Here is an 18,678-nt window from a genome sequence, read left to right on the forward strand (position 1 = left end):
CTTTAATCTCGTTGTGTATCTTTACACCAATGGAGTGTTAGGTTGCTTACAGCATTGTTAACACCTCATGCCAGTCCCCGAACTCGTCAGAGACTGAGTCATCAAGTGATTTTTAATTTTAATTGCATGAATATGAAGGAAGAAAAAAAAAAAAGGTGAAAAGAATAGCTTTATCGTTCGTAATGCACAGATGGTTAGAGAGAAATCCACTCTCCGTACACCGGTGCCTTGAATTAGTCCTGCATCAGTGGAATAGCTCACAGGGTCAAACCTCACAACTTGTTCCCTTTCCGCTCATTTCTGCACCATCACTGATTCTTTCACAAAACCCAGTGTGATATTTGCCTGCAGAGATTGAGAACTTTATCTGGAGCATCTGCTGCTACTGTAATATTAGCTCAGACGAAAACAACGACAACACTGCAGTTTTTTGTTTTTTTTCAGTTTTCTTGATTTTGTTTGCAGATATAACAAGGCTCAGGGTAAGAATAGTGTTCATCATGTTTTGCAAATAAGTACAATGTTGAATATGTAGTAAAACCTTTGACTGAGTTGCTGTGTTGTTACGTCAGATGTTGCAGACTTACCTGCCTGGAGGAATGTTAGCTGCTGTTGACTTGAAAGTGATGCCGTAGATGTTGCCATGCTGACTCTCAACTTGATTCTCCAAAACTGTATGAATGACACAAAGGGCATATGATTGTGATGAACTGCACAGATTATCCATCATACTTTTCATTTAGAAAATGATCTCCTGGGTCACAGCTCAGATTAGAAGGAGTAAAATGCATGATTTAAAGACAAAACTGTTTACCTTAATTAGGCTCAGCAGACAAAAGCAGGCAAACATAAACAGGAGGTGAAGTCAGGAAAACCAGGCAAACAGTCCAAAAACAAGTGGTTGCAAAGCTACGATTCACAACAGACAGAGTGTAGGTGGAAATGGACCAGTATATATACCAGGAAGTAATTAGGTAGTATGGATCAGGTGAGCAGGTGGGCGGGGAGAAGTCAGGTGACTGGAAGGTGGGAAAGACTGGGGTTACTGCAGGGCAAGTGGGAGTGGCAGGGTCTGAAATGGTATTGGAAAAGACTGGCAGAGAATGGAGTGACCACACACACACACATATATATATCTATATATATATATCTATATATATATATATATATATATATAGATATAGACAATGTGGTGTTACGTCAAATATTTCTGGTAGCCTATAGCAAAAATGAGTTTAACCAGAGACAGAATCGTGAACATTATAAACACACCTCTATAATTAAAGAGAAGGTGATTTCCCACACAATCTTTTTGAAATAAAGTTTGATTACTCCTAACACCAAAAATCCATGTAGAAGCTTCAGCAGCAAATCTCTCCTTAGGTAACTGTTGAATCAATATGGAAGTAAAGCAGATTAAAATCAACATATTCTCTATAAAATCATCAATTCATACAAAATAATGTATTGTCCCATTCAAATGTGGACAGTAATTTTCCAATTTTCCTTTGAATACTGAGTAAAGATTTACTATTTTCCTGTAAAAAGCTTTTAAAAATAAAAAAAAAACATTGGGTTATCTTTAAATTATGTGCATAAACAGACGGATGTCAGGGAATGCAATAATATTATTCAGCTGGCTTTTTGTAATGGAATTGAAATGTACATCGTCAAGTTAGAAGCCATTGATAAGAATATCTTTTGGGTTACCAGCTTGAAAAAAAAAACACCTCCTTTGGCTGATGTTTACAGTCGTGAATTTTGTAATACAGTCATTGATCTCTTTTTACAAGGCATCAAGCCTGCAGATTTACATATATATAAATCACATCTGCCATTGTTAAAAGGCCAAAAGGTCAGAGGTCAAATGGTCAAATTGGAGGCCCAGCAACCAAAGAAGCGGATTTAAGCCAGTTTATAACTGATCCATGAAGCATTGGTAAATGCTTCATGGATCATTGGTAAACTCTTTATTATAAGTGGAAACAACAGTAACATGTTAGAGTACATACAAAGAAGTAAATCCTTTAAATACAGCCCATTGTTGAGTAAGATAGCTCTTGATTCAGGGGTAGTTTGTGTTGTTGTTGCTGCACTGCTTTATTTTCAAGACTGGAGACATTAAGGTACGTGGAGCCCAATGCAAACAACAGAAAGCTTTGCAAATTACCATAGAGTTAAATCAACAACACTTTCATTACTTCATGTCCTCGCTGCCGGCACAAACACAATCTGCAGCCCTGTGGTCGAACCATACGTGACACATCGGCTGTCCTATCACGGTTGCCTTGACTGCACAAGAACGCTGTAAATGCCACATGGCAACTGATCAATGAAAATGTCGAGGCAGTTTTTTTTTCATTTTTGTTTTCGCAAAGTTAAACAAACAAGCCCAGTGTGTTTTAGAATGTATTGCAACTGACTGTTTTTCTGCATCTCAGGGGACACACTTTCCCCTCATTCAAGAGCTTTAGTGGTTTAACTGACTGATTTATCACTCTGTTCTGTGCCACAACGCTCAGACTCAAATGTTTCGCTCCTAAACATCGCACAAAGCATTGCCTAGTCACAGTACAGTACTCACTGCCATGAGTCAAATGAAAAACATAATGTGAGCTTGTTTTAAAGGTTTTATTTTTCATGATTTTTCTACTTCTCTGTTTCTAGCCGCCACAAGCAGATTTCTGCTGTCTAAGCACTAATGCCGTATTACATAACGTTGATTCAAATGCAAAGGATCTGACTCTGCTGCTGCCATTGCCTGAAGAGTCGCTGTAGGGATTTCTAAGGTGGATGGTTTCCTCGCTGTTGTTCACAAGACTCTTTGAGTCAGGATGAGTGAACATGAACATTACAGTTTACGTTGTGCGATTTGTCTAAAACGCTAATGGGAAAACAATGGGAAAACATCTGTATTATGCAACTTTCTGGACACAGAGATAAACACATTTATTCATTTATCCATTCTTGTATTTTGTATTAGAGGCTCCAGGGTTCATTTACTCACGCAAAGTTGGATCGTTTGCTGCAACATAAGAACATAATTTCAAAGCAGCATTCAGCTAAACCAAACAATCCTACACGTCTGTCCAGCTCTGATAATAGAAAAATAAAAGGAAAAAAGCACTAGTATGATAACAACATTTCAAAATCATAGGTCTCAAAACCATAAATATGTCTGTTACATGTATATGTCTTTTACATCAATCAGATCCATACATCGTTTGGAAAATGTTACGGGAAAATGTAACCTCCTTGGCGGAAGTGATAATGTTTAGCTAAACTGATCATGTAGTGAATTCAGGATACACTAATCTGACATACAGACATCTGGACTCGAAGAATTCACACTAGAGGCCTTGACCTGGGAAAATATAATTTGGTAAAATAACCATAAAGGATGAACTGAATCTATTATTCTGCTTATTATGAAAATATTATGAATCCGGCAGTGGTGACTTCTGACGGCGGCATAATTGATGAGTTTTCATGCACAATATTAATTTTAAAAAAAAACTATATATATGATTCATATCTTGGCAGCAGAGCGGTTAAAATTATCACTTTAAGTGGCCGGTTATAATAGAATGGATTATAATAACCTTTACAAATTTATTTCTGCTCTGTTTTTGCCCAATTCTTTATACATTTGTCAGTGTTAAAAAGATAAAGAGCCCACTGAATGCACGGCAGGGGAAGAGCAAAATGAAAAATTCAGTTCAAAGTTGCTGGAAAGCGTGTTTTAAATGATATGCAAATAAACTGTCACAGTAAGAGGCTTTGTGCCCCCCCCCCCCCATGTATAAAATTTTGCATTGCCAAATTGGTATTCTGTGCAAGACTCAGACAGATAGTAGTGCTCAACTTTGAACTGAGCCCTGAGGAAATTACAAGGATGTTTTAGCTTTACCTGCTTGGCAAACACTTCTACAATCTTGCCACAACAAATAACAGGCTTGCACCATCACTGACTCGGCTAATGCAGCGTGTGGTGTTGAATGCAGATGGGAGATTTGATCTGACAAACAAAATCTTGGACAGTATCTATTAATAAATTTGTGGGTTTTTTTTAAACGTTAACAATATTTGCAACGCTGCTACAATTACACTCGTCTCAGCTGTGCTCCTCACTCTTTTCTTGCAGGGAGTGCTTACAGAGAGTGCATGGAAAATGGGACGTGGGCGTTGAAGAGCAATTACTCCAATTGTGAACCCATTTTGGAGGAGAAGGTTAGTGTGGCGACGCAGGAGAAATCCTGCTATGCCCTTCATTCAGTACACAACCTGTTAATCATCTCAGACAAATGCTCCTCACAGTCTCATCATTACTCTAATAGCAAACGGGGAGAAACTAATCAGATATACGGGAAAGTAACTTGTGGTGTTTTGATCTCTTCAAGCTTTACTGAAGTGCATTCAGTTTTAAAGACTTTAAAGATGTGTTTCCAGATGACTTAACAAATGCATAAGTACAGTGCTGCCTGTGTCCCTACGAACAGAAGCCCGAGGGCTCAGTGTAAGACTGATGTATTGTGTGTAATGAGTTTTGGCCTGATTGCCTCACATCATGTCTCCTGATTATGTGTATTTTTGGGTCTCGCTCTATTTTCTCACATCATTTTAAGCCACGACATCTGAAGTGTGTTAATGATGTTTCATTCACTCAACACACTGCAGCCAAAACAGACAGACACTTCAGACACACCCCTTTTCTTCTCATGTCTTCATGTATTCTTAACCTCATTTCTGTCTGTGCATTAAAGAAGTAATTCACATGTGTTCTTTCCAGAGAAAATATCCAATGCATTATAAAATAGCACTGAGCATCAACTACCTAGGCCACTGTATCTCTGTGGGAGCTCTAGTGGTGGCCTTCATTCTCTTCTTGTGCTTAAGGCAAGTACAGAAATAATGCTTATCTAAATGTGTCCTGTATGCCTGAGACCTCATAGAAGACAATCAGGGAAATTCATGTAATAATCTCGGACTGCTTATAATTAATTCACTTATGTCAAATGAATAGATGTCTGCAGCACAGTTCAGTTGGAACAGTTCAGGCTTTAAGAAAGGCATAATGTGTATTTCATAACACGTCTTTATCCAGGCATTATGTACTGTTTTAAATACACACTCTCACACACACACATACCTACATCTACTCTGTCAGAACACTGTAAACACCAAACAGCCTCAGAAGTGCTGTGCAGTAGGGTTGGGTCAGTGTGGGCTTCTGAAAGCAAATAGATATGTCTTTAGTTTAAAGACCAAAAAAAAAAAAAAAGTCAATATTTTGTCCCAGGATTGAATCTCTTTAGATTTCATGGAGCATCACCTTCTGTTTTGCCCATGGTTTTTTTTTTCCTCTGCATAATAGAAAATTGTCTGGGAAAAGCATTTTGACCATCATCTGAACCTAAAACTCTGTGTTAAAAGCCAGATAAGTTAAATTATTCAACTTTTAATAGCTCTTTAAAGCACGATAACCCACCATATCTTCAATATTTAGTAGTGGGAGTCCGTTAACTGCAATTTGCATCAAGATGACACCTTTTTCTCTGAGTCATAGCCGAGTCAAATCTGAAGACAGGGACATGATATTCATGATCACAGATTCAGTGTGACTTACACTTTATGGGGACATCAGTTCCTCTGATGTTCATGCATAAATGCTCATAAACAACTCAGAAATAATAGGGGAAAAAAGATGCTTCTTATAACTGCTGGACAGAGAAATATCACATTTTTAGGTTTTCTTCATTATTGAAGAAATCCAATGATAGTTGTCTGCACATCCATGGATACAAGGCAGACTGGAGCTGCTAGTAGGTTAATTCGGTATAAAAAACGTAGGGCTGGACAGACTTCATGACTGTTTGCATGAACTACAGGCGCCTCTCTCTGCAGTATAAGAAACAAATTTGCGTTCTAACCCTACTAAGTACAACACAGATCTGGCATCAGTCACACGTAGAATCTCACTTTACTATGAATGCTGTCTCTATGAAAGCATAACGATCAAACGTCTCTTTCGTTCGACTTGTGGTTTAGGAGCATACGATGTCTTCGAAACATCATCCACTGGAATTTGATCACCACCTTCATACTGAGGAATGTCATGTGGTTTTTGCTTCAGCTGATTGACCACAATATTCATGAGAGCAACGAGGTAACAGCACTGATGTATTATGGGCTGTTGTAATGTATTATTACTTCAAGTGAGAGTACAGAAAGCAATTAAAAAGTCTTAATAAGATATGAAGTGTTGTTCTTCATACCAAGAAAAGTAGTTGTGGTTCTGTTTAAATAACTCTGCGTCTTTTTTCTCTCTCTTTTTCAGCCTTGGTGTCGATTAATTACGACGATATACAACTACTTTGTGGTGACAAACTTTTTTTGGATGTTTGTTGAGGGGTGTTACCTTCACACAGCCATTGTAATGACTTATTCAACCGATAAGCTCAGAAAGTGGGTCTTCCTTTTCATCGGATGGTGTGAGTATGTTCATGCTGACAGTGCATTAGTAACGCTACACTCAGCTCTTGGTTCTGTACGACACACATGGCTCATGCTTTGGTACACTGAAAATACGACGTGGCAGCAGAGGTGTTTGCTCTTTCTCGTGCATGAGAATGTATTAAAACAAGGTTTTCCGGTTTAACCTTTTTCTGATTTTAATAACATTTCACTTATAATGTAATATATATATAATATATAAAATATTAGAACCTGAATTCTGAGTTTAAACTTAATATGAACTCAAATGCATTGGTTTTGTTGATTCATATGTATTTGGTGATACTAAATCAAGATTATGAATGATTGGGCTCATTATAGTAGCTGCTCTAGAGCTTCCAATCATATCACGTCGTCAGCAGATGGTGTTTGCTCCGTTGTCGTGGAAATGCAGATGGTCAAGTTTCCATATTTACTTCTCATCCATTGTTGCTTAAAAATTTTTGAGCTTTTGGTCATTTGATCACATAATTATTTCTGCATGACTGATGGCTTACATACATTGAAGATATACTAATCATATATCTAGCAAAATGCAATGAGCTTAATCAGAATTTGACTCAACTCCTTTAAATGAAAACCCGGTTGTGAAACAGCTGGACCGCAGTTTTATATGATATTTCTCCACAGCTCAGAGTGAACATTTGCTTGAATGAAAGCGGTTAGGTGAAGGCTGGTCAGCGAGTGAAGTGGAGGGAGACCCTTTAGTGTTTCAGACACAAGATAAGGCTCTGATTTCATAAGAGAACAGAGCAGCAGTGAAGTGTGGAAAATGTCATTTTTTGTGCTTGACTTCCACTGATAGAAGGAGTTTTGAACATGCAGCAGATTCCCTGTCATGACCACATGGATTATTTATGCTCACCTTGACTTAAATTATTGGAGGAAGCATATAGTAAATTGGACAGAGACAAAACCAGTGTTGGGATATTCCATCCTGAGGCAGAAAAATGCACATGGAAACATGCTTCACTGCTTCCCTGAGACAGTCTGACATTTCATTCCATCCTTTTTATGTAATGGACATTGTATGTTCTTGTAGGAAGAAAATACAGTAACCCTACTGCCTATAGGCCGGGCTAAAATGAGTCAGAGCTATATGAACATAAGAATGAAGTATAAATATATAAGTAGGAGATAACAGATTATTGGTAATGACAGATGGATGAAATGATTGGGAAGCGCATATGGACCTTAAAATAGAAGTCACCAAAGTAACATATTACACATATCAATCTAGTGCTAATGATCTAATAAGATTAAAAAATTTAAGTAACAGACAGCTTTTCGTATGATGATTATATTATCTGTGCTGCCTCCTCTGTGAGGATGGTCAACTCATCAGTACTTTAAATTCACAGAGCACACTGTGCAAGTGCAGATTAAACTTGTTTTTTTTTTGGGATCCAGTGTGACAGTGCTGCTACATACCACATGTTGGAGGTGTTTTCAGTTAACACAACATGTTGAAAAATCATGTTTTCATTTTCTGTCATTGATGCCCATCACCTGCTGCAAGATATTTAATCCATGAAAAGAATACAGTATCACTCACCTGTTACAAACCTGTTGACTATTTATCACCGGGGGGGAATTCATATGATACAGTAGCAAAAGAAACAGGCTAAAGAAGAATCACATAGAGGAATAATTATTTAAAATCAGATACATAAAATAAAATAAAAAATTGAAATGAATTGTTAAGAATAATGTTTAAATAATAGCTACAGTGTACATGTAATATGGTGTGAATAATAATTTATAAAATCATCTTCATTTTGGCTACGGCTGCAATCAGTAAAGAGAAAGGACTTCTCATTGTGCCGCTGACATTAGTCTTGAGAACATGTAAATTAGAATGCATGAGGAAATGATGGAAGTAGGGCACATTAAATCTGTCTTCCACTAGAGGCCTGATGGAAGCTGGGATCTAAATAGGTCCAGACCATTCTTTCAGCTCCATTAAAGGTCATTTTCGATGATCGTTTCACCTTTTCGACCACCTGATCCAATTCGTCGAGCTAGTTACAGAGTTGACCCTATGACCTTGTTTTTAAAACGTCTGATTCATGCACTGGTTAATGATCTTTAGCTGGAAGATGTTTTGCTCAGGGTGAAAAAAGTCAAGGATCAACTGCTCGTGTAAAAGGAGCACACTTTTCCTTGAACTGCAGTCCTGAGTGCTTTGGGCTATACTTTTCAACAGCAAAGAGGTTGTGGTGCAGCACAGGCCCACAGACCACAGACATGAAAACATCGTAGATTCATTTATTGTTATTCATTTTATTTTATAAAGCACTGTGTTAAATTGTTTGTATGAAAAGTGTTATACAAATAAAGTCTGATTAATTGATTGATTGATTGATTAATCGATTGATTGATTGATTGATTGATAATAAACTTGATACAAGTGCTCTAGTGTGAAAAGGTTCCTTAAAAATCTCCGTAATATTTTTGTCCCTCTGTTTTGAAAATTCAACCACACATTCAGACTTGATAAAATAAAATCCCCGGAGCCGAGTGAGCGGTCGTCCTCCACTCGAAACATGTCACGGCCATGTGTGGATTTCAACTCATGCTGATTGCAGATTACTGTTGAAACAGTGTTCAGCAGACAGAGCTGCAATCTACACACTGTGGAGAGTGTTTCTTGTGCATTTTAGCAAGTGGCAGTATTTAATGTAAATTGGTGACATTTTTTCAGGGATAACTGAAGCTAACAATGATTTTCATATGTACGGTACGGGCACCTGTTTTAAATCAAGTTCGTCATTAATTAATTCTTTCATTCATTAGCCACACAGCTTATCCATTTGGGGTAACGAGGGGGCTGGAGTCTATAAAGTCAGTCATCTAATTATGCAAATGAACTTTTCTACTTCTAGACCAGCAGCCACTCCACAGATACATGCACATAGGGCCGTTATTTCTCTCCTGCACCTCCATGAAGGCAGCAGCTGTGAGCGTGAGCTCTTGAGTGACGTGTTCTTATGACTGTGAAGCCTCTGTAGGGTTAAATGTTGTTAGTGTAGCTGACTCTGTAGCCCTGGAAAGTGGGAACATGTTTCTTCATTTTTTTTCCCCAGGTTTGTGCTTTGTAGAGTCCAGAGTCTTGCAGTCTTGTTATGTTTGATCAAGCAGAACAAATAGACTGTGTGGTCATCACCATCTGCTTCCAGTGCCATCTGAAAGCTGTTTGTAGTGATGTTACCAATGGGTTTACTGTGAGTTCCTGTATTATTTAATATATTACATTTATTAGTTTCGTTAAAATCTTTTCCTAACAATGTTCTATGGCCCTTATTGTCATGGCTCAGGTTGAGGACAACACTATGGCAAAACTCAGAGACCCTAATAGTTCAGAACAGTTCACCTGCATTAAGACTCGGCAGGCAGAACCAGGCAAAGGCAAACAGCAGGCGAAAGCAGAGCGTGGGCAGTGGTTGGTAACAGGCTGGCAGTTTAAGGCAAAATCCCAAAACAGGCAGGTGGTCAAAAACAAGAAAAAAAAGAGAGACAGTGTGGAAAAGACAATAGAGAGTCTAGTGGGGAATTAGTGGAAACAGGTCGATATGAACACTAACAGTTGATTAGGGAATTGGGAACAGGTTAGGAGGTGGGCAGCAGATAAAAGGCGGGGAAGCCGGGGTTATTAAAATGGAAAAGGCGAGCAGAGAATGGATGAATGATTGAATGAACTGTGATACTTGTTTTATGTTGCTCCTGGCTTATCTGAATCTTTTTATGTCTTTTTTTTTGTTACAGGTATTCCATTCCCTATAATTGTTGCCTGGGCCATCGGAAAGTTGTATTATGAAAATGAACAGTAAGTGTCCAAATCTATTTTCCTAAAATTTTCCTTGATTAGATGCTACTGATTCTCTCCTCTCCTCTGTCAACAGATGTTGGTTCGGTAAAGAGCCTGGAAAATATATGGACTACATTTACCAGGGGCCAGTTATTCTTGTCCTTCTGGTAAGTAACAACACAGAAAGCCATTGTACTGTGTCCCCGCGGCCATTATTCTCAGTTTTACTTTTTGTTAGAACCATTAATTCATATAATGCGACACTAAGAGAAGATTTATCACTAATGTTTGCTTGTAGGTGTAAACTGATGAAAAAAAAAAAAAAAAATCTGCCCTGAGATGAAAATTGTTTTTATAATGAAAGCCATTTCCATCCTTCGACTAGCTCGCCAAAAAAGGTGGAATTAATCTTCCTGATGGGTTAAGGTATTCTCGCAAATGTATATCCCTGAAAATAAGAAATTGTATTCATAGGAATGTATCCACTAATGGTTATGTACAAGCTGTTACACCAGCATGCAGCAGTGCAGTGACCAGTTCTGATTAGTGTTCTCCTCTGACACTTACTTGTTGAGAAAGTGGCTCTGACTTGTGTCGCCCTCTGCTCCTCCTACTCAGCATTTAATGAGCAAAGTTTGTTCGCAGCAGAAAATTGCTCGCAGTGTATCTCAGTGTGAGCCATTAGCGCAGGGTTCAAAACTAATTATTTTGTATGTCTGTTTTTCTAGATAAACTTTGTGTTCCTCTTCAATATAGTACGAATTCTTATGACCAAACTAAGAGCTTCAACTACATCTGAAACAATACAATACAGGTGAGTATCTGTGCAGGATTGTGTACGATATACAAACGACTTCCTCCTATTGTTTTGATCCTGCAAGGACAACATGCAGCGCTTTAAGGCTGTCAGGAGACAGAAAGTATCGCCAAAGTAGCCAGTTTAGAAAGCAGACTCATTTGAACCTTTATAATCAGTGTCACTGCTCTCGACGAGCTTCGTCCACAAATATTTTCCCATCCAGCAGATTTTTGAGGATCTGATGTTATTGACAATAAAATAAAATCACAGCCAAGTACCGCAATAGTAGTAGAGACCCATTATCATTATTATGGCTTTTCTTTGCCTCTTTCAGTGTTGCTGGTAATTGCAGTTACAGTTGGTAAATGAAAAACAATAAATCACCTTAACACCCTAAAACCTAATTATTTCTGTTCCCACTGATACTTAAAGCAAATAAAACAGCATTTCTATTGTCAAAAAGTGGCCAAAACATGTTGATTTTCTCAGCTGTATTGTTCCTCCAATATCATAGGAGAGATGCATGTTGAATTATTTTCCTTGGAAATCAAAGGTGCAATTTAATTTGTTGTGTTTCAGTAACATCCCGCAGAGCCTATTTCAGGTCTAGACAAACAAATTGGTCTGAGCGAGCCCAACTTGCACGAGTACATGTCCCCAGTCTTCAGAGGTGGAAAAAAAATGTGTCTGACAGGACTTGATGAGTGTTTGATATGTGCTTGAGTGAGGTGAGCGGTGCGCTTTAAGTTGTTATCTTGTACGTCTGACCGCTAAAATTGTGAGTTTGTTTTCTCGCCTTTTGTAGTTTTCTCCTTCAGGGATTATTTTGAGTTGATGGGGTGTTTACAGTGTCTCAGCTCAGATAACTTTAATTCAGGCTTTTCAGGCTAGAGTTGGTTTCCTTGGTTGGTGGGTGACAGACATGCTGATGTGAGCCATGCAGATTGCAAGTGAGTAAAGAATAAGAGTGTCAAGCTTTGAATTGTTGACCTCAAAATGAAATATAATGGTTCCTTCTAAACGCTGCTGATGCGTTGATGGGTATTTCTGGGGTTTTCTGTCATCTTTAAATATTCTGGCCTGTCACAACACATCAAGAAGAACATGGGCAGAAAACATATCTTCATTTTTAACATCTTGGGTTTCCAGGTTGTGAAAAAAATCCCTTTTATTCCATCAGAAAAAATTCTCTAATGGACAGTTACACCTGCAGAACATTACAACTTATCGACATTTACAAGTGATTATTTTAAAAACTACTTATGACTAATAAACATTTAGCTACAACCTGATGGTTTAAAATGTATGAGTAATAATTAATGATTTCCAAACAAACAGGACAAACACCATGCAAAAGTAGTTTGGTAACTTGGAACCTCATAAGTTGTTCTACAACTGATCTTCAAAGCATTAGTAAATGATTTGTTAACTATTTATTAAATCTATAAGTTACTGTGCATCTTATAAACCCTTTATACAGAGTGTCTTGATAGAAAGTGGCGCCCATCTTGCAAGCTAGACATTATAATGTGTTGAAAATGTGAGAAGCAAAAGCAGTGGTGTGTGTTTTTCCCACTCTGCCACTGACGCAGGATTGTGCGTTTGTTCTAACTTTCCAACACCTAGTGGAATCCAAGTTCTTATTTTTAGTCATTTTACAAATGCTGCTCCATCCTTGCGTTCACAGAAAAGCCGTGAAAGCAACACTAGTCTTGCTACCTCTGCTGGGCATCACCTACATGCTCTTCTTTGTGAATCCCGGAGAGGACGACATCTCACAAATCGTTTTCATCTATTTCAACTCCTTTTTACAGTCCTTCCAGGTGAGAATAATTATAGTGATACAGTGTGACATTGACCTAGAAAACCCACACACTCTGTCCTGAAGCGAACAATCATAATCACTATGAAATCTTAATAGTTTCATGCTGATTTCATTGTATCGCAGTGTTGTATCACTTCTTTCACGGTGCCATTTCAGGTTTGAGCTTACTTGTGGGAAAATGATTAGAAGTAGCATCCTGGCTGTCCTTACACACAGTATGGCCTTCCTGCCTCATGTTCAGTGTTCTCAACTGTCAGGATTAACAAGGCCACATGGGCATGATTTTTGCTCTGTGGCCTTTTTTTTTTTTATCTTTCTATCTCCTGTGTTTAAATCGAAGACTGAGTGGGAGGAAAGAGGAAAAAGGGATTTCGAGCAGAGTTCCTTTTTTTATATTTGGCATGACAAGATTTGCTCCCAAAATTGAACAGATATTTGTATTTTTATTTCATGACTGCAGCATGTGAATTCTCTTATGTCTAATTCAGGTGCCATTACACAATCCTGCAGCATTTTCTGTTTCTAACTGTAATGTCTGTGATTCTGCAGGGGTTCTTTGTGTCAGTGTTTTACTGCTTTCTAAACGGAGAGGTGAGTCACTTGAGTTTTGCACAAGACTGTCAGAATTTATGAATTTCATTCAGTTGTGAAATGTGTGTTCTTGATATATGATTTTAATAAAATTCCAAACAAATTCCCCTGATTAGTTTAGTAATGTTTTTTTTTTCTAAATTACCTCCGAGTTACAGGGGTAGGATCAGGTAGCTTTCAAAAGTGAGAAACAAAACAGCTAAAAGGGTTTCTGTTCCATCGGTGAGACTGTAATAATTTGATGAGGATCCTAAAATATGATAAAAAACCTTAATTGAGCTCTGTCATTTTTGTTTAATTGAAATAAAGCCAAATTGCTGCATATCCAGCTGTATGAAAGTCATTAATGCCTTCATAAGAATTACACATATGTCAGAATAGTGAAAAATGAAGGACCCTCTTGCAGCTCTCTCATAGCCTTGAATAATTGAAATTTGGGGGTGGAGAGGCAGCTAATAAAGAATTGTGAAGAATTTGAGACACCCCTCTTGTCAAATTATTTAACATAAGTTCAAATTGCCATTGGCAAACATGACTGTGTGGCATTAATGGATAGGTTTAAATGTTTTTGAATCACTGCTTTCATGGATGTAGGCGGTTTTCTTGTTTGCCACAGTTCTTCTTCATCTGGCCCTGATTTAAAAGGTTTAATAAAGGCGGGGAAATGCTTTATTGGGCATGCTTCAAAATGCCTGCGGTTTCTCCACATTTGGCCATTAAAACATTTACAGCGAAGGGATAGCAATAACTTTTCAAACTGCTATTCCCATAAACTCGAAAATGTAAATTCAGTAAGAAATTAAACCTACAGTTCCTTGCTCTTCCATTCTCTCTGGATTGTTTGTAGGATTCATCATTAAAGGAAATGTTTGACATGACATTTAATTTCTTTTGCAAAAAGGATCTTTTTCTTATCTTTAACAAGAACATTGATACAACTCATATCTTTCTGTTGAGTGCGAGGCTACAGCCAGGAGACAGTTAGCTTAGCTTAAAGATTGAAAAACAATGGGAAACAGCTAGCTTGGATCCATTCAAAGGTAAAAACAGAATCATTGAAGTTCACTTCTTAACATGTTTATCTTATCTGTTTAATCTGTACAAACTTAAAGTATAAGGACAACAATTTGTGACAGAGCCAGGTTAGCAGTGCTAGCCATGCTAGCTGTTCCCCCCCCTGGTTTTCTGCATTTGTGCTAAACTAAACTTCTTCTCATGTAGCTCTTGAAATGAAATCCAGAAAAGAATAGCTGACTGTCTCCAAAGGTTAAAAATATCTACCTAGCAGCTCACCAATTAATACATTCTCTCATCTAACTCTCAGCAAGTATGTTTCCCTAAATCAATAAAAGATCAAGGTCAAGGTTTGAAGTTGTAGCATTTCCTCTTCTCTTCTCATATGAAGCAGTTACAATAAGTGCTAGACCTATAATAATACCACTTTTTATCTTCAACATTTCAGGTACGGTCTGCAGTACGGAAGCGGTGGCATCGCTGGCAGGACAACCACGCGCTTCGAGTGCGAGTGGCACGAGCCATGTCCATCCCCACATCTCCAACCAGGATCAGCTTCCACAGCATCAAACAGACCACAGCCGTGTGACCAGGGGAACAAACACATACTGTAATCTCTACCACAGCATCTGAGGGAACAGACTTACTCTTTTTCCAGTACAAATAATGAAGTGATTTACAGAACGGACTGATTTCTCAAACAAGGCCACAGTGTGTCCAACGTGACTGAAGGTCCAGGAAATTTCTGTTGTCGGGTCAGAAAATTAAAAAGCACCTAAAATTACACTTGAAGTGCACATGAAGTAAAATGGACACATAAGAGTCTTGGAAGATTATGTCCATGTAACATACTGTAGCCTACATGAGATGTGAGGGTTTGAGTTTTTCTAGAGATTAGTGTATTAAAAAGATATAAAAATGACATCATCAAACTGTCACATCACAACAAGTCTTATCATCTGATTCCTGTCTTCTTACTGCTTAGTAGTTATTAGTGGACCAAGATAATCCTGCGGGATTTGCAGCAGGATATTTCATACACATGTAGGCACGTGGCTCCATTGTGACTTTGAGGGAAGGCATTGAGGAATACTTGCAGTTTAATTGGCTAAGATGCATTCACAATGTTGCCAAAGCAGCCATTTTTATTGAGTATGATGAACATCAAAATGCAAAAAATGCTCTTTGAGTTAAGTGCTCCTTGGCATCAACAGCTGCTTTTGACAGTTTGGAAAGGAGCTTTGGGGAAGAAGATGATTCACCTGAATTAAATATCAAAAAAAAAAACTGCACGGAATAAAAGGCATGAGATTCAAAAGAGTCACTGCTCTCGGTAGTGAAAAGGGATTCAAAATAATTTAGTGTTAGGTGAATAAAAAGTATTCGCCAAAACACAATCGGTTGAGGCGTATGTTTTGGTCAATCTGAGCTGAATATTTTATACAAACAAGCCATTCTAATGGAGCCTTTATAATGTTTCCTCAGAGGAGTCTTCTCCTTTAAGTCGTTTTTCTTTTTTTTTTATACCACATTGAATTTATATTCTCGTATTGTGCTGTTTTAAACATTGTTGAAAATAATTGTTCAAAAGCTAAGCTTCCTCTCTAATGCTGTGTTCCAGCTATTTGTTTCCACCATTGTTTGGTTTTTGTGAACATACAGCAACTTAATGTGATAAGTGTTTGAATTCTTTGAAGCTAATGGATGAGCAGTCCCAAATAAAAGCTCTCTTCCAAACAAGTAAATGGAAGATTATATATGGAGTTGCAAAAGTGATTTGAAGTCATTTATGTAATGCAAATGTGAGTTAAGTGCCATGCATGGATTTATCATGCAGGCACAGTGGAAGCAGATTAAATTCTTTTGGCCTCATAAAATCCTTGTGGCTTTCTCGTAATCAGTGTCACAACTAAGCTGCTGGTTCAAGAGAAGAGAAGCTTGATTAAGTGAGCGCCAATTGTATCCCTAACCACTTGCCCTGGTCAGATCAACATACTGTCGGGCTGTAACACCATCTCTTACATCTGCTCAGGCTGCTCAAACAGTAATACTGGGAACAGCCATATTTGTGCAATAACAAGCAAAAGTACCTTTGTTTGTACTAAAGGATAAAGTGGAGGAAGGACATATTAGTTTTGAATGGGATTACGAACAATCCAAAAAGTCTGAATTATGCCGCAAGCTTAAGCTTTGATGCAGATGTTCCCTGGTGTGTCCCAGAAAGACTTTTGGTCTGTCAGGTGGTACAATTAAGAATGTCTGAAGTAATAGTTTGACAATTTTGGGAATTCACGTTCTTGCCAAGAATCACATGAGAAGATTGATAGGCTACCACTTTCATGTCTGTTTGTTAATTATGAAGGTACAGCCGGCAGCTATTAGCATAGCTTAGCATAAAGACATGGAACAAACCCCCCCTCCCATTAAACCACACATTTTTTTCCCTTACTGTTACTGTTAATAAGTGAATTTTATAGAGATGTAATTGTAATGTGAGGACAGAGTAAAGCTAGCTGTTTCCCCGCTTCTACAGTCTTTATGCTAAGCTAAGATATCTGGATCCTAGTTGTAGATTCATGTTTAGCATCGAGGCATGAGAGTGGTATTGATCTTCGTATCTAACTCTAAGCAAGAAAGGGAATAAGCACATTTTACAAAACAAACAGTGAACATTTTTTAAATGAATTATCTTGTTTTATTTTAGTTTGTATGTAATTCTTTTGTTTGGTATTTATCTGTTATTTATAAAATTATTTGATACAGGATTAAAATCCACTGGATCTACACTTCTGTGGAGTATGGATTTTAAAAAAGTAAAATAAAAAATATAGAATTTATGTGAGACCTGTGATCATATGTATCTGAGGGTGTTGTATAGAACATAAAATATTTCATCAGTCTTTGTTTTAAAATGTAGATACATTTCAAATTTGTATTTTGCAAACTTTTCTTACAATAGTGCAGACATTTTTTTGTTTTTGTTGACATGCTGCTCATGTGGACTGATGTTATGTGTCATATCAAATGTAGGTCATCCAAAGTGATTTTAATGTAAATATTTTCATTTCTGGTTCCAGCATCATAGCTTGTGCAGCGTGTAACACTGCACACCCTTCCATGACCTCATCATAAACATAGAAAGTACGTCACAGAATGGTTGTGAAATATTTTCATACGTAAACAAGTAAACAAATCATTTATTCAGACTCACCAAAGAGACAAACCATGTTTACCAACATATAGAATTTTTATTATCTACATATTTCTATTGTTCCCACTGCACTTTGTAAACAAAAAACTTGTTGCTGTTATTTTGTACACCATTTATTGTAGATGAGTAAATGTATTCAACGCAGTGTGATGTCAGATTTGGTAAGTTATATTTGACCTACTGATTTTATTGAAGACTCTTTGTTGAACCACCCATGTTGCCTTACAAACAAAAGGAAATGCTTTTTTTTTGTGAAAAGGAAGCTAATGTCTCTGTAAATGATGTATCATTGTGTTTCTGATATACATTTGTACATGCACATGTGAAAGGAAAAATACTGATTTAAATTGAAATGATACTCTTATTTTTGCTCGTTGGTTTTTCTTGTTAACAATCTCATATTTTCGAGGGAGTTTGTAGACAACGGTAATCCGTGTTGACAAAGTATATGATGCATTATGTCCATTCAGTTACATTGGGCAACTTGGCAATTTAACATTAGCCACAGATTGCACTAATAGGATCTGCTTAGTTGATTCATTTGCCATTTATCCCATACTGTATGAAATAAATGCAGCACTCTTGTGATGACTCAATCAAGTAATTATTCTTATGATAGAGTACACTACTGCAGCCTCACAGGCACTGTGGCATGTAATTGTCTTGTAAATATAGTTTTTAGTGATGGAAGGAAAGATGCCCTAAGAGAACGCCTGTTAGGTTATGTAATATGATCGTGGATACAGTCTCATATATTTCAGGCTGGGCTGGAGAGAAGTGGAGCAGAAACTACTGCCTGTGCCTAGAACCCTCAGGACTCGATGAGTTATACATCCCCAAACAATTAGCCGGGACTCTGATGCGGCCTAATAAAGGCTTGTTGTGACAATTAATGCTTTTTATCGTTGACAACAGTA

General features: G+C 37.6%; 1 protein-coding gene across 1 annotated transcript in view; it reads left to right on the forward strand.

Moving 5' to 3' along the window:
- Nucleotides 1–18,125, forward strand: part of LOC130179444 (corticotropin-releasing factor receptor 2) — a 34,175-nt gene extending 16,050 nt beyond the window's left edge. The window contains exons 3-12 of the mRNA XM_056392423.1: nt 4,145–4,230; nt 4,790–4,896; nt 6,049–6,166; nt 6,338–6,491; nt 10,279–10,339; nt 10,416–10,488; nt 11,050–11,135; nt 12,808–12,943; nt 13,495–13,536; nt 14,999–18,125. Coding sequence (XP_056248398.1) covers nt 4,145–4,230; nt 4,790–4,896; nt 6,049–6,166; nt 6,338–6,491; nt 10,279–10,339; nt 10,416–10,488; nt 11,050–11,135; nt 12,808–12,943; nt 13,495–13,536; nt 14,999–15,139 — 1,004 coding nt within the window. The 3' untranslated portion in view covers nt 15,140–18,125. The remainder of the gene's footprint in view (nt 1–4,144; nt 4,231–4,789; nt 4,897–6,048; nt 6,167–6,337; nt 6,492–10,278; nt 10,340–10,415; nt 10,489–11,049; nt 11,136–12,807; nt 12,944–13,494; nt 13,537–14,998) is intronic.
- Nucleotides 18,126–18,678: the final 553 nt, after the last annotated feature.

Source organism: Seriola aureovittata, chromosome 12 (genome assembly GCF_021018895.1).
Source record: "Seriola aureovittata isolate HTS-2021-v1 ecotype China chromosome 12, ASM2101889v1, whole genome shotgun sequence".
In the NCBI taxonomy this organism is placed as follows: Eukaryota; Metazoa; Chordata; class Actinopteri; order Carangiformes; family Carangidae; genus Seriola; species Seriola aureovittata.